This window comes from Anguilla rostrata, chromosome 1, assembly GCF_018555375.3.
Source record: "Anguilla rostrata isolate EN2019 chromosome 1, ASM1855537v3, whole genome shotgun sequence".
Classification (NCBI taxonomy): domain Eukaryota; kingdom Metazoa; phylum Chordata; class Actinopteri; order Anguilliformes; family Anguillidae; genus Anguilla; species Anguilla rostrata.
The window spans coordinates 52,335,386-52,352,492 of NC_057933.1; the positions used below are offsets into that span (position 1 = coordinate 52,335,386).

General features: G+C 46.6%; 1 protein-coding gene across 1 annotated transcript in view; it reads right to left on the bottom strand.

The window, feature by feature from the left end:
- The window catches only part of znf407 (zinc finger protein 407), a 193,125-nt gene that overhangs the window by 99,337 nt on the left and 76,681 nt on the right, over nucleotides 1-17,107 (bottom strand). The window contains exon 4 of the mRNA XM_064341721.1: nucleotides 11,635-11,709. Within this exon, the coding sequence (XP_064197791.1) occupies nucleotides 11,635-11,709 (75 nt within the window). The remainder of the gene's footprint in view (nucleotides 1-11,634; nucleotides 11,710-17,107) is intronic.

The window sequence follows — 17,107 nt, forward strand, 5'->3', positions numbered from 1 at the left end:
GGGAAGAGGGACGTTTTAGTCTCCTGGGAATTTAAGTGTCTAAATCGGGGGGGTGTTGGATCTGATCCGAAAAGGGCTGGAGTCCGTGCAGGGTTTTTGTTTTAGCCCAGCACTAAGAAACTCCATTCTACTAATCAAGGACTTGACTGAAGACCATGATTAATTAATTAGGTGTCGTACCGCTGGGCTGAAACAAAAACATGCACCCTCACCAGGCCATTTTGGATGAGACTGGACGCTCTTGGGCTAAATATTAATATACTTTTCCCATTGTCCTTTCTGGTGTGCTCAGAGCTCTGCGCTAGTCGCATGTAATGCTAATCATGCGTTAATCATGCGTTAATCATGACGCTTGTCACTGCCCAGGCTTAATACAAATTAGCTGCAGGCCCAGGATCTGGGCCATTACAGAGGCAAGTTAGCCCCTCTGCTGTCATTTCAACCAGAGCAAATGAGTTACTCTTCAACCGGCGCGCGTGTGTGTGTGTGTTTGTGTGTGCGTGCGTCTGTGGGTGTGTGTGTGTGCGTGCGTGTGCGTCGTGTGTGGTGCGTGTGTGCGTGCGTATGTGTGTGTTAGCACGCGTGAGCCTCCGTGTGTGGTCATCCTCAGTCTGAACGGCGTCCAGGGTGAAGTAAATGAGTGAAGAGCACGCTGTAGGAGAGAGGAGTTTTCCTCTCTTGGCTGAAGCAGAGGCCTTTCCCACAGTGATGTCATGCCAGAGACGGTTTCTGGGTGGCTGTGACTGTGACTGGGCTGTGAGGTGACCCAGGACCGGGGAGAAGTCGGTTTCAGGAAGAAACGCCCAACTCAGGCTGAAATGTATCGCATTACACAACCCCCCCGTCCCGTCCCGTCCCACACCAGAGCCCAGCAGAGAGCTACTTACAGCACACGCTCAGGAGAGAGGATGCACAATACCAACCAGCACGGATTGCATAACATCTGAAATAAGTATGCCAAGTACATGGACAGAGAGAGTGAGCCAGAGATAGAGAGAGAGAGAGAGGGAGGGGGGAGAGAGAGACAGAGAGAGAGAGTGAGACAAAGATAGAGAGAAAGAGAGTGAGAGAGACACAGTGACAGAGAGAGAGACACAGGGACAGACAGAGATAGAGAATGAGAGAGACATAAGGACGGAGAGAAAGAGAGAAAGTGAGAGATAGCTAGAGAAACAGAGGGAAAGAGAGTGAGAGTAAGAGAGAGAGAGAGAGAGAGAGTATAAGTATAAGGCCCTAACGGTCTCCTGCCAGTGAAATGAGACAGAAAGTGCTGTCCCCCTCCCGGGACCCTCACCGTGTCCATCCCTCTGTCCTCCCCATTCCTCTGACTGACACCAGAGAACACCTTTCTTTGTGTTTCACCCCCCAGACTCCCCCTACCCCCTCCCCCTGAGAGCGAGCGACGCACAGACAGACAGGGACGAGGCGGGACGGGACGGGGCTGAGGACCGGGCCCCCGAGTCGCTCCCCCGCGCGTCCCCCTTCCCGCGGCGAAAAGGCGCAGCTCGTTTGACTCCACCCCCCCGTCCCCCCACCCCCCGCCCCGCAGACAGCGTCCCCCGGCCCACCCCCGCGCCGTACCCCCTCGGCCCCCACGCCGCTCCCTGACAGCTGACATCACTCCACTCCTCCCGCTCCAGCCAAGGACACTGGGGGCTTTCAGATATATCTCCATTTTTTACCCTCATAAAGCAGAGGCCCTGATTTATGGCGCGCTCGGCAGGAAATGGCTCTGGCACCGCAGATTCATTCGATCCACTAAAATGTTCATTCGATCCGTTCTTTTGTTGTGGGATTTGCTCTTTGAGCCAGACACGTCATGAACAATAATGATCATTTCAATATCTCGCGATGTTGACTGTTATTTGCTTAGCAACGCACAAATAGGTAAAAGAGGACTGAATTTTCCAGGAGCACTGGAAGGATTTATCTCAATGACAGGAATATCAGTCAGGCGGGTAAAGAATGGTAATGCCTCTGCCAAAAATGGGATATGATACGCCGAGCATAATGGGCAGGTATTTTCATAGGTGAAAACTAATTGCAAAGATCTTTCATTCAATTACCAGATGCCACTGGTAACTTATTTACTGAATATTTTTATGTAGCTAATAGCTTACAGTTACAGAAGAATTCAGGTTAAGAACCTGGATTCAATCAAAATTTTGTCCTTAACTTGCAATTAAAATGTGACAGTTCATTTCTCTGTAAAAGAGAACCGGGTTCTCACAGTCAATCCACCTCAAAGCAAAATAAATTTGAAAAAACTATTTGTCAGAATTAAGCAGAACCGTTGATTGAATCCAGGCTTAAGTTGCACCCGGGATTCAAACCCGCAACCCTCTGGTTGCGAGGCCGGTTCCCAGAGCAGTGCCCACATCGCGGCTCGACGTATCCCACGTTTATGTCCCCCGTGCCGTGTGACGCAGGGCAGAAACCCCCGCCGCCGCGTTTCCCTAGCGCTCCAAGGCCGCGCGCAGGGAGAAGCGTCTAACCTTGCGGGGGCCGGCGGTATAAACACGGCGTATCCGTGACACCCGCGCGTCACGCGCGCCGGGCCCCGCCATCCATCTGCGCCTGATAGGGGGGTGTTATGATGTATAAACCGGGGCCGCGCGTCCGCGACGGCCCATTGTGCTCCTGTCATTAGCCCCGGCCCGCGCCGCGCTGACGGATGAATCGGGATGATGGATTCCGTCCATTCGTATTCCAGCTGATCAGTCTATTAAAAAAGCCATTTGTTCCCCCTGCGTTCAACAACCTTTCCCCAGACCTCTGCAACCTCCACACCCAGACATAAACACACACGCGCACACACGCACACACACGCGCACACACGCACACACACGCACACACACTCACACGCACACACGCACACACACACACATACGCACGCCTATATACAAATATAAACAGCCATCCGCACACAAACACACATGCATGTACAGTACGTGCATACTCAAGTACACACATATCCCACACACACACACACACACACATACATGTGTTTAAATCTGCCTAAAGAACACAGTCACAGACAAACATAAAGTTACAGCATGCAAACATATGCACACAAAGAAACACATGGAAGCACATGCATACACACAGACACATTGACACACGCATACACAAAGACACAAGGAAGCACACACACACACACACACACACAAACACAGAGGGAAGCACAGGCATACACACAAACACACACAAAAGCACACACATGCACAGTGACACACGGAAGCACACGCATACACACGGGCACATGGAAGCACACACATGCACACAATCACATGATGCCCACAAAATATTGACCACTTTACTCGACGAAGCAGCTCAGTAAATGATTATGTTAGAAGATCAGCAGGCTCTCAATGACCGCACGATGCAGACTGAAATGTTTGGTGGACTAGTTCTCAAGATTCAAGATGCACCAAAAATAAATTAAATAAAAAACACTGATTTGCTGTTTAGGCTCACAGCTCAGAGATCTGTCAGGTCCTGTTAGTAAAATCACGTCAGTGAAGACTTTCAGCCTAACCCACAACATGTAGACTCCACAACCCCTACAGCAACACTCACTATTTCAGAGCACTCTTCCCACCAAACATCTGCCACCTTTCAAAACCTAATTATGAATGATGTGGCTGCTGTTTCGTTTTTGCTATTTTATTTATTGTTATATATAGAGTCAGGTTCCAACTTCCATCAAAGTTTACGCTAGATTTAATCATGCAGTGCTTATTTCTATGCAGTGGAGTACTGCAACTGTCCAGAGGCTTCTACTTTTGAATTGTGTAGATATGTTTCTATTTTGAAGGCATCTTCACACCATTACTTGTGACTGAACATGTGTCACATTATGTGTCAGCAGTCATAAAACAAAACATTTGATTATAAATCCATTGCAAAGTGGTCTTGTCAATCATATGAAGGTGTTATGCATATACTTTAGGAAGATCTTATGATGCTACACTAAATGCAAACTGTGATCCCTGTTTTGTTTGAAAATCTAAATTAATTAAATGGGATCTTCACCTATAACCAGCATAGGTATTACTTAAATTTCATTTGTTCTATTTGTGGAAAAATTAATGAATGCCCTCACCAAAGAAAAGTATTTGGGAGCATGTACTGTACACGCAAACCCACATACCAAACACTGAAATCTATGTCCACACTCTGACCAAGCATTCTGGTAAATGTAGTTTTCCTTTCTCCCTTTATCCATTTGAAAGGACTACATGTACTATGCTATGGAAGTACTGCTGGGCCCCCTGCTTTGAGAGTGCTTTGCTGTGCATGTAGAAACTAACTAGGCCACCCGGAGGCCCCAGAACGTGAATTCTTTAAAGACAGCATATTTTTTTCAATTGGACAGGCACTCATAGACACGTATGGACACACAAACACACACACCTGCAAAGACACACATGCAAAGACACACGCACACAGTGCGGCGCTCGCACACACACACACACACACACACACCCAGCCCACGGAATTTAATCATGCCATATCTTTTATTTTTAATTTAGATTTTTTTTTTACAAATGTTAATTAACAGTTGACAGTCAGAATTAAGTTAATAATGTATGTACATTTGTACTGAACATATGGTTCAACCGTTCTATTAATTTCTGATGTCACTTGTCGTATTTAATATGCCTTTTTTCAAATCAATTTTTTTTCCAAGTCGAGAAAAAAATGTACGCCCGTCAGTTTTCCGCAAAATGGATGTTAGCGCTTAGCGCGCTCTCAGCCCCTCAGTCTGAGATGGCAGGGAGACTTCACGAGCGCGCGGGCGAGACTGCGCCTGACAGCGGCGTGAAGGTTCTGACAGGAGGGTAAACGGGGGTGCGAGCGCTCCTTTCGAGTCGAACACGGCGCTGACGTGAGGGGAAACATCTCGCCTCTTCGGTCTGACGGGACGCCGATTCCGCCGCGTACCGTGCGCCGAGTCCGCGCCCCCCCCTTTGTCTTTGAGGCCGACGCGCGCGACTGTGCGCGAATCAACACTCTATCAACGAAACTTGGAGATAAACGCAACACCGCAAACCTTGTACTGAACCTCCTCAAGCCCAACTGAATATTTACTTCTGGACTCTACCCCCCAAAAAAACGTTCAAAACGCTCCCACAAACACAACCGCTTTTCCAAAAAGCGTTTTCAACCGCTTTATACATTAAATAGAAAATAGCGGTTCTCTCAGTTACATCATTGAAACTTTGTGGCTTGTTTCACCACTGGCAGGAGAGCTGTTATTACTGACACGTTTGAGTTTTCCTTGGAAGTAACACGGTGATGTGTATTTGCCCTCGAGCAGAGCCCGCATGACAGCCTGCCAACGCTGACTTTTCAGCAGCGCTATGAATGAGGTTCACATGCTCAGCACCCACGGACCCAAGGAGAGATGCCCGTCACATCTAACTGGCACGAGGGGCACTGACCCGCCGGAAGGAAGACCCCCTCGGCGCGGTGCGCAGGCATGGGGAACGGCGTCCGGTTACGGGGAGGATGGAGAGAGTAGCCGCCGCGGTGGAGAACCACAGAGCTTAAACGGCGTTTGGGGATTTGGAATTTAAGCCCACGGACATAATGGTGCGTCCCAGCGCCCGGCCTCGGCCAACGAGGTTATCGATCAGGCCGAGAGACAGGGAGGGCAGCCGTGTGCGGAGACTCCCATTTATGGTAAAAGACACTGGGCCTCATTCACAAAACTTCTATCATGTTCCTGTTTTTGGACTTTGTTTTTGAAAAGTTCCTATTAAAAACCAATGTGGGATTCATGAAACATTTTGATTTTGAGCGTATCCCAGGTGTATCAGATGATTAATGCCAATTGTTCATCAACTGGATACGTGTTCCTGTTCCTGTGATTAGCATAATGACACACCCTGGCAATCCCATAAAAGGTATGATAACTTCAGAGTCGTGTGCAAACACCAGCCATTCATCGCTCTCCGCAAACATATCTGCACCGTCCCTAAAGTCGCACTCTCTCGCCACTGGCGCAGTTAGCCAAGTAATCCAAAAGCAGGAAATACGCCTTTGCTAAGTGTTGGGTTTGACTGCGCACGTGTGGGTCTTTATATGTCATCACCAATCATCATTATCAGTCACTTTTTATCGATAAACAAAATGAATTGCATGTGTTCTCAGGTAGCTATCGCAAACTAAAACGACAACTAGGGGTGATAAACATTATCGTAAACTGAAATAAAGATAAAAACAAGTGTTTTAAAAAAAAAAAACTAAACTAAAACTAGCATACCCGCTCTCAAAAGTAAAACTAAACTCATCAAACCGTTGGGCAAGCGCACATGCTCAGTGGACAGGGGCTCAGCCATCCTGGAACACACCCCTCCTGGCAGGAGAGAAATGCTTCATCACGGGATGAGGGTGATCACTCAGGATCATTAGGTAGCAATTAGCATTGACCTGACCTTCTGAGGGGATGAGCACGCCCAAACCATGCCAAGAAAATGCCTCCTCCGAGTATGGAACACCCGAATCCTTCACTTTTAAACCAAGCACTCAGGCCTGTAGGCTTCTTTAAGGGCGCACCACGTGCCCATTTGTTTGTTTGTGAAGAACATGAGGAAGGATGATTCATCTGGCTACATCACATTTCTCCACTGCTCGGTAGTCCAGTGTTCTTTGCACTACTGTACTCACCAAAGTCACGTGTCACAAGATCCACCCACATCATGCAAGATCCTTTACCTCCCTACAAACAGTCGCAGGTATGATCACAGATCCTTCTTTTGCAATTATACAAAATATGGAGCACCACTGCTTTGCCCCTCAGAACAACTACCACTCTTAGATCCTTCAAAAACAACCTCCAGTGGACTATTTTCTCTAACCAAAAATGTGACCACTCAACACTAGTACATACCGTTTTGCCCCAAAACTTTCACACTTTTAGTCTTTATACTTTCTCATTTTTACTTCCTTTTTACTAACCCTATTTCTACCTTTAAACTCTTTATAAGCACTTTTTACCCTTTTCCATTCTATTACTGCAGGACAGGAAACCCACTGGAAAACAGCTGAATAACTAAGAGTATTGCACTTTCCGTTTTTACACTTGATTTCCTGGTGAAATAAATAAATGAAAAGAAATGAAATGAACGTTCATTGCCGGGTCTAATAAGCGCATTGTGTACCGTGACCCTGTCTGCTCACTCTCAAGATTGACATTTTCAATCAACAGATTTACAGCTGCTCACCTAAAAATAATTCCTGAACACGATAACCCAGGAGTACGTGCTTCTGAGCACCATTGCCCTTTGTTGACGATGCCTTTCCCTCAAACTTCCATAACGCCATTTTACAGACACTTCCTCATGAAACATTAGCAAGCTCAGCTGTCTTCAACACTGAAGCTCTGGCTAAACATGCCAATCACAGCTGTGGATCTCTCCCTCTCAAAGTCACCGAGGTCTCCTCTTCTAGCCATGTTAGCCATAATTACAGGCTACCAGGCCTGCCTGGCATTTCTGTACATGACTCAATTAACTCAGGAACCACACCCGCTTTCACTATACTTTGTACTGCTCATTTATCCAACTGTTTCCACCTTTTGGCCATTACCTGTATATTCCCAATGTATAAAACATAAGCCTTATGCAAGTGCAATTAAAACACCAATAGGTTTTTTAATCTCTTCCCCCCTTTTTTAATTCCTCCCCTCAATCTGGAACCCCTAACGAGTTGCTGCTGTGCCACCCACACACTGCAGCTAAAGCGCATGCACTCCTCAGACGCACTCCCCTCAGCCAGGGACTGCTTCACACTCCACAGACCGCACGGCGCTACAGGTGATGGGTAGCGCAGACTGGAAGAGAGCCGTATCCCACGATGCTGATGACCGGTAGCCTGTGGGCTCGTGTTGCGTCACGGGGAGCAAAATGGCGAAGGACTCCGGGCCAACTTAAAGCAAGCTTACCCTCGGCAGGGAGTGGGCCACTGGGTCCCGTTGGTATAGGCTCCTGATCAGTCTGTAGATACAGCCTTAGCCTTGGCTTCAATCTCCACAATGAGCATTACCTGTTATTATTACTATGCTAACATTTTAAATATATCATACTAATTTGTATTTGTATAATTTTGTACTTGTATAATGGCATATGAGCCTATAACTTTTTCACCAGGCCTACCAGGACGGGCCTATATTACCAGTGCTTTACCAGAACGCAACGCCTATCCCTTTAAATATGTAAGAGAAATTCATTTATTTTTCCTTTGTGCATTTTGTGTGCCGTTCGCCCACAGACAAGCTGTGTCTGTTTACACACAGGCTGGCCCGCGTGTCCATCTGAGCTCATGATCAACAGCTGTCATTACAGCTCCCACAGCAGACTGTCACCAGCCCCCTCCGTGCCATTACGGGAGAAAGACTAAACATGGCCGTCGATGTCGGCTCTTCGTTCTCGCTCGCGCTGCGCCGTCCCCGAGACATCAGACTCCGCATCTTCGCTCTTTCCATTTCGGGGGCCACCTACGGCCGTTCCCTTAAAGGAAATGAACCCAGGGGGAGCTTCAGCCCGGATGTACCGAGCGTTTACGAGCCAGCATTAGAAGGGCCATTTGCTTAGCGAGCGCTTCAAGTGTCCAGCAGACAGTTTCCCTACGTTTTATTTTCTTAATGTCTCCCTGTGGTTTTTTTTATTTTCTTAACTGAAGTCTCTTCGGGAAGTTTTTCTCTAGCTGCCACAGACATAAATGTCAAATACTGACAGTAAGGTGAACAAGTGATTTTTTTAAAATGATATTTATATTTCTTTATAATTCCATCTCTATCATCATTTGTCATCACGTCAGCGACGTCGTTGGATGTAGCGCGCGAAAACGCTCGACTCATAACTCTGGAGTAATGAAGGCGATGATGCTGTCATTATTTCAACAATCTGTTCAAGAGATGGGAAATATTAATGTGTTATTATTTTCTCCAGGGAAGTATCACCTGACAAATCCGAACCGATCTTACTCCAATTCAGTCAGAGCATCTCCGGACTGACAGTTATTTTTAACGCTGTGTTTTAATTAGGTTTATATTAGCCTGTCTTGATAAGCCTGCGATGGGTGTTTATCATATCCTTGTGTACATCAAAACGGAAAATGAATAACAGGAAATCATACAAAAGGGGACCCAAAGCACCCCCCCCCGCCTTCTCCCCCCCTCAAATTATCTACATTCATTTCATTTTATTAGAAATGAGTAACTTTTTTCAAAAGAAATATATAAATAAGGGTTTCATCTCTCCCTACTTCATTTATTGTTATTCATTTCTTTTTTTCATAATCGTGATGGAAACCATGCTGACACTTTCTTTTCGGTTTATCAGGTAAACCCAGGCACAATCACACAGATTTAATTTCTATAAATTACCATCTCTGCATACATCAGTCACACCGTGAAGCCTAGCCGCTCGCACACGCATCTGCATTATTAATTCGATTGCCACTGCTCATTTGGGTGTCCCACAACAGACCCGGTCCTGCCAAGCAGAATAAAGCATTAGAGTTGCAGAACCGCCGTTCACACAAAATCAGATGATACACATTCGTTTTTTTTTTTTTTTGTTTCTAAAAAAAAAGAAAGCTTCATTATTATATCTGAGACGGATGCAAATCTCGCGCGGCGATGAATAACTCGTCTACCACGTTGCAGTGTTGAGAGAACGTGTCTTTCTGAAGTTGCGAGATAATTTGTTAATCTCTGTCATGTAGCTGTCTGAGCACATCCATACATTTCTTTTCTTTTCTTTTTAAAAAAATGCAATACCTGCAGTCACATTAACTTCAGTTTCATACGGTAGGAGCACACGCTTTAATGTACAACTGGTGGCAGGCAGTATTACACTTTAGATTATGTGCCTATCATAAAGCCACGGACATAGCTTTAGAAATAAGATGTGCCCATTCCAACACTGTGGCCCATGCCGCCCATAGAAGACACTGCAATGATCTCACTTTAATGTGAGTAGCGTTAGCACGGGGCAGGGAGCATGCATAAAATCTTAAATGCTACTTGTAAAATTCCAAAACTCCTTCTGAAATAGATGAATTTCCCAGGAGAAAGAACGCTTGTCAGAAGCATCTGCACTACAGGCTAATAGTTGCATAATCATTTTGTCACCTTCAGTTTCCACATGACCAACTTTAAATAGCATTCACTCACATTCATTTTTATTAAATATATCTAATTTATTTCTACAAATACTTAACTTTTTTTCCTGCTTTTATGTAGAAAGACTAATGACATGCTCAAGACTAATGTGAGACAGTTGACCTGAAAGCTGCTGTGGCGGCCATCTTTGTACGACAGCCACACGCACACGACGGCCATTTTCAGTCCTCTAATGGGGGGCTGCCTTAGACAGACTTCACTGCACAAACAAACTTTTTTGCATAGCCTACAGCTGCATAAGCTACCTGCACTTGTAAGCAATACGCTTGCTAGTGAGAATAAAACATAAAGCCAGTATAATATGACGTCTTGTGAAATTAAAACCAGGGAAAGGACCTGCTTGGGTGTGCTGTAAGTGGGTAGGGTTCCACAGGCAGCCCAGCCGATGAGTCAGCCCTGCCGTGATACCGCAGGGATCATGAAGCACATTTGTGAACCCGCATTAACCCGCAGCCGTGGCTCACGGTTCAAACCTGTTCACTTATGTTAATCCTGTCCTTTCTTCCTCCCAAACCGTTGTGAAACAGCACAGTGTGGACCAATTTTTAAAAAGTTCATGAGTCAAATATTTGATGCTATACTAGGCATACACGTGTGCATGTGGGCGTATGTGAGTGATGTGTGAGGTGAGGTGAGTGAGTGAGTGAGTGAGTGAGTGAGTGAGTGAGTGAGTGAGCGAGTGAGTGAGTGAGTGAGTGAGTGAGTGAGAGAGGTGAATGAGTGAGTGAGTGAGTGAGTGAGTGAGTGAGTGAGTGAGTGAGTGAATGAGTGAGTGAGTGAGCGAGCGAGTGAGTGAGTGAGTGAGTGAGAGAGGTAGTGGAGTGAGTGAGTGAGTGAGTGAGTGAGTGAGAGAGGTGAATGAGTGAGTGAGCGAGTGAGTGAGTGAGTGAGTGAGTGAGTGAGTGAGTGAGTGAGTGAGTGAGTGAGTGAGAGGTGAATGAGTGAGTGAGTGAGTGAGTGAGTGAGTGAGTGAGTGAGGTGAATGAGTGAGTGAGTGAGTGAGTGAGTGAGGTGAATGAGTGAGTGAGTGAGTGAGCGAGTGAGCGAGTGAGTGAGTGAGGTGAATGAGTGAGTGAGTGAGTGAGTGAGTGAGTGAGAGAGGTGAATGAGTGAGTGAGTGAGTGAGTGAGTGAGTGAGAGAGGTGAATGAGTGAGTGAGTGAGTGAGCGAGTGACTGCTAAAGCGTATACACCCCCTACTATAATGGAGTCTATGTGCATGAAGTATGTGGCCAGCACAAGATCGTTTCTGGGACAACACTGCAGTAACGTTGCTACAATGGTGAAGAAACCTTTTTAAAATGCTCAGTGCTGGCAGATGCCTAAATGCACGCATACAGTAAAGTAAAACTGCCAGCTGTCTCTTGAGCACTCCCCTGACGCCAGAGTGCAAAGTCAGGATACTCTCTCAACAGGAAACTCAAAACCAAAGTTTCTTACCTTTCTTTGGGCTGTCCCACGCCGTGCTTTCCCAACATGTGTGTGTTCAGGTGCTTCTTCATCACAAACGCCCACCTGAACAGGAGACAGGCAGACAAACAGACAAGAGTGAGAGAGAGTTAGTATTTGCCGCCAAACTTCACATTTGATTATTTTCATCAAACGCAGGCAGTTGCTGTTGTTTGTTTTTTGATGATTTTCGGTAATAAATTCGCAGCCGACGACCGGGCGCGGAGCTCTCACACCATGGCGAATGGCGCCGCCGCAGTCCCCGGAGCCGGGAAAATCACCATCTTTAATGAAACGGGGAACAAACGAGCGGGCGAAAGAAGGATGATTAAAAAGGAGCGCGGTGCCGGTGGGACTCGAGAGGCCGGCTGTGACGCTCGTCAGAAAGTCTCCGGCTTCGGCCGCTTCCTGTCATTTACAACAAAAATAAAGAATTAAAAGATGCTTCCGCACATCAGAGAGAGTGTCACGGGCAGCAGAGTACAGTTCCACCTGCCCCCACCACGCCCGCCCCCGCCTCCTGGCACAACACTGGCAAGTGCCGGCGTACCCAGGCACAGTACACCACCGTATCAGCCACGCTTACAGGGCAAGCAGGCCGCTTCTCACTAACACAAAACCTGCGCATGTAAAAGAAGCTCAAATCTATTTTTTAATTTCCCTGAAAAGAGGCGATAAATACAGCTGAGGAAAACTGCACCCACGCGGAGCTGTTGCTTAAACTCTGCACGCTCGAGCACGCACGCAGGAAAACACTCCCACAATGCAAATGTGTAAATACCTGCAAATGTCCGGTCTGTGCGACTATAAACTTTCCCTGGGTTCCTTTATGCATAAAACAATGATGGGAGCCTGGTTCAAACGATAAACTGTGTTCAGAATCATTAACATAACGTTGGCAAGCTTAAGCTCTGTGCCCTAACACACTGGACACTGGATCATTTATAATATGCTTTCACTCAAACGCATGAGTATTCTTTGTTCCTTGGCAAACCCCCCCCCCCCCCCCGCCCACCTTCTCCAAAAGAAAAAAGTGCTAGACAGACAGAACCATAGCCAAGCTCACCACACTGCTATAACCACGTCTTACACACAAACTCCGCACAATCGACTGAATGGTTTCTGAAAATATAATAACCAGATGACAGGCGTACCGTGCAAATATTATGGCATTTTGTTTCTGTCTTTTATCCTTTTGCTTTTTAATTTCCAGTAATAATCATTTTTTTCGTGTGTGTGTGTGTGTGTGTAATCAATGTAGTGTGTTCTGGGGTGTGTGTGTGTGTGTTCACTGCGTGATGGCGTGTGTGTGTGCACATCATGTGGACTTCTGGGATGTGTGTGTGTGTTTATAAGGGTGTGTGTGTGCACAATCACATGCGTGTTGGACGTGTGTGTCTGGGTGTGTGTGTGTGTAATCACATGCGTGTTGGACGTGTGTGTGTGGGTGTGTGTGTGTGTGCAATCACATGCGTGTTGGACGTGTGTGTCTGGGTGTGTGTGTGTGTGTGCAATCACATGCGTGTTGGACGTGTGTGTCTGGGTGTGTGTGTGTGTGCAATCACATGCGTGTTGGACGTGTGTGTCTGGCGGCGCACGTGTAAGTGCGTGTGTGGTATTGCTTTAGTGCGTATAATCACACGAGACCTGCAGTGTGTACGGGCATCACAGCGTGGAGGAGCTGCTTTATGCTCACGCGTGTCGAGGGGGGAAGAGGTGTATGCAGCCAGGAGCTCGATCGCCATATTCTGCAGGGACATGTGTACATTTCTCCCATAATGAGTGCATCCACGTGTCTCTCTTTGTCCTCCCTTCTTGCTCTCTGCCCCCTGTATTCTCTCTCTCTCTCCGCCCTCGCACTCTTCCACTCACCTACTCTTCCCATCCTGCTCTCTCGTTCTCCTTCTTCTCCCTCCTCTCCTCTTTCCTCCCTCTTCTCTCTCTCTCCCTCTCTCTCCACCTCTCTACCTCTCTCTGTCTCTCTGTCCCCCCCCTCCCTCTCCCCCCCCCCATGTTAACGGGCCCAGGCGCAGTCGCTCATCTCTCCGTGTCCCTGACACAGAGGAAGAGAAAAGGGCCCTCAGAGGCATAAAGGCAAGAGGAATTCTCCAATCAATACTTCCAATCCCTTCAGCTGTCAGCGCCGTCAATATACACAGCTAACCGTCTGTAAGGCCGGGGTGGCAGCTCCACGTCGTTAGGTCTGGGGGGTGGGGGGTGGGGGGAACGCGCTGGAGGTTACGCCGCCCCGGGAGCACTCCGCAGCCGAAGCGCGGCCCGGCGCCCGGGATCCCGCCCAATGGCGAGGCGCCCCCAGGGGGAGCTTCTGTCGCCGGGGCGCCAGCGACACCGATACACTTCCCAAAGAATCACCGTCACGGCAACCAGGCCGTCACATCCGTCAGCCCCTCCACTTTCCCCCCGACGGCCATATAAATATTCAAAGTGGTTCCCTCTTTAGTTTTTTTTATTTTTTATATCCCCCCCTCTATAATCAATCCGTCCATCCGGAATGTTTGCCCGGGAGGGCACCGACAGATACAGCAGGTCCTGTTCCCTCGCAAAAGAAGAGTGATGAGATCAAACAGCAAAGCATTCTGGGAGCGCGCAGGAAACCCGGGGCTGCGGCGTGACAGCAGGCGCTATAAATAAAGTAATAAACACATAAATCCACACAACAGTTGTGTTTTTTTTTTTTCTTTTAACAAAAATTAATTTAAAAATTTCAGCTGCGACGTTTCGCCGTTCGTTGTTTAAGTTGCGGCGTAAAAAAGGGCTTGCAAACATTTCTGTTAATTATGTATTACAGCTGTCCTTCACCAACTTAATTACTAAGTGCTGAAAGGCAATAGACTCGATTTGCATATGTACATGAAAGACGTGGCGTATGCAAAAATATGGTTTTAATTAGCATTCTTTGATAGGGAGGGTTGCGAATCAGGCTGGCATGTGTAAGATTTTCATCTCGGTCCCTGAATTAATCCAGACATGCCATGGCACGGCTGGCAGTGCCCACTGGATGTCTCTGATGTGGAACTCCCGAAATAAATCGCAGGCAGGAGGGCAACCGCTACGCGTCTATTTAAACAAGCTGTTCATTTTCTACGCTCTTCACTTCTTGGCTACGGGTGCTGTCAAGTTATCACGGGGAATCTTTCCCGCACGCTGCCTCTAGGGGGAAAACAACATAATTTGGTCCCTTAAAAAAAATGATTGTGTCTTGATTATTATTATAAAGGAACATTAGAGGATGCCATTCAGCCTATCAATTTTTCAATAAATTTAACTAATAAGACTTTCTCGGCCTGAGGGAGGTTCATAATATCATCATAGTTAAAAAGAATGGTTCGCATTTCACATTATCCTCTGTAACTAATCGACATGCTTCCCCTCGTTAGCTCTGCCATGCAAATAATGATGTACTGCCACTTTAATCATACGCCAGGAGAGAAGGCTGATTGTGTTGTTTATGATTCCCCTCTTTTATTTAGAATGAAATGATCGCCTGTGAAAACAGAACGCGTATCCGCCATTCCGCAGGACCATTGTAAACGAGTTAAAAAGATTAAAGAGGATCTCAGACACTTCCGGCTTTTAAATACGTCCTTACTGTACGTCTGCAACGCTGTCATCACGTGTAACATCAATCAGGGACTGTTTGCGGTGTATAACTATGCTGCAAATGCACTGACCGCATGATCATCCAAAGCAGAATGAAGACCTCAGCCTCTGTCCTCCAAATTTTAGCGCGTGGTGTAATGTTACATCTTTTATCAGAGTAGTTTACAGCGAATGAAAGGATAGTTCATTATGACAATGGTTGCTGCTGCTCTTGCCTACCTACCAGATGTATTTATGATCTTTGCTTTGTAAGTGACTCGAGATAAGAACATCTGTCAAGTTAATGCAATGCAGTGTAATGCAACTATGATAATATTTGCTGAAATGAACTTGCTGAAGGAATAACCACATTCGGCATTACATCATTAATATATTTTGGCTGTAATAACGCTAATAAAAAAAAAACATCAATGACCCGGCTCGCTTTGTTGTTTTATGTTACCATTGGAGATGACATATGAAAATGTACTTCAGAGAACAAGAACAGACCAGGCAGAGTCTCTAAATGTCACATGCTCCTTACTGTTTCTTGTGGGCCAGTACACGCAGTATATAAAGATACTCTATTATCATAACCGAGATGACAGACTCTGTTCTTTATATTGAAAGTTCAGCCGCTGCAGTTCCTTAGTCAATCACTTAAATGGAAACAGGAACTCCTTGGCCTGACCAGGAATCAAAGCAGACATGCAGTGCCTCACTAGTGAACTGCATCTGATAAAACACTTTGTACTTTCTGCCCATGACAACAGATCTAAGATCACCTCACCTACCCCAAATCACAACCGCAAACATTTAAGTGTGAAATTCTAAGTCTGACCCAGGATCAGTTGTATTTCAGGGCACTGGCTACATAGTACAGGTCACAGGAAGTAGCCTGAAGAACGGTGAGCTCGCTCTCAGCCAATAGCGGGCTGATGGAACAATCATTACTTTCCCTTCAGCGTTCCACATGGCAAATGTTCTGCAGAAATCTGAACCTCTTTGAACTTCTTTAAAGACCGAAAACAAAAACATTTCAGCGCGGCGACGGAGATTGGTTTTGATTAGGGCCGTAAATAAACACAGCATGCTGTAACTTCTCCCTTCTCCCCCCTCGCTGTCTGACTGCGGATAACCGGCCGGGGTTTTCAAACCCCGCGCCGGTGCGGTCGGCTGTGCCGGTCGGCCGGCGGGAGAGAGGGGCGCGCCTCGCCCCACAGAGGTAGCCGAGCCTCGGACCTGCCGCCTCAGGGTCATCCTTCCATGTCCCCGGAACGCACTCAAACACCCACATCAGTTCTGTGACGCTCACACAGGAAACAGGAAACACATCAGAGGAAATGCACCTACCGCCATCTAATTCACATGTTCCATCCAATCCAAGTCAAAACACACATACACGCACACATACATACATCTCTCTCTCTCTCTCTCTCTCACACTCTCTCACACTCTCTCTCTCTCTCTCTCTCTCTCTCACTGCTTCATGAAGGACTAAAAAGACCTTTGAACATGTGTCTCATCTTTTACTTTTCCATCCTTTCAAAAAGCATAAAGAAAACATTACCTTTGAGCATAATTGTTCTCTATGTGACAAAGGATGCAAGATTTCTGATGAAAGATAACATGACAAAATTGCATACATTACAAATTACACCCTATAATATACACGCATGACATTATGTTCATGAAAGCGGCAATCATTTTATGATTCATTTTCTGACAATAATTTGAATGCGTGTTCCGCGTAACTTTGAATGTCACAATGCATTGCGTATTATGGGTATTTATGTATTGCTTCTATGATTATTTCACAGTGGCCAGAGGAACTGAAGGCGGGAGTGGGTGGGATGGGACTGCT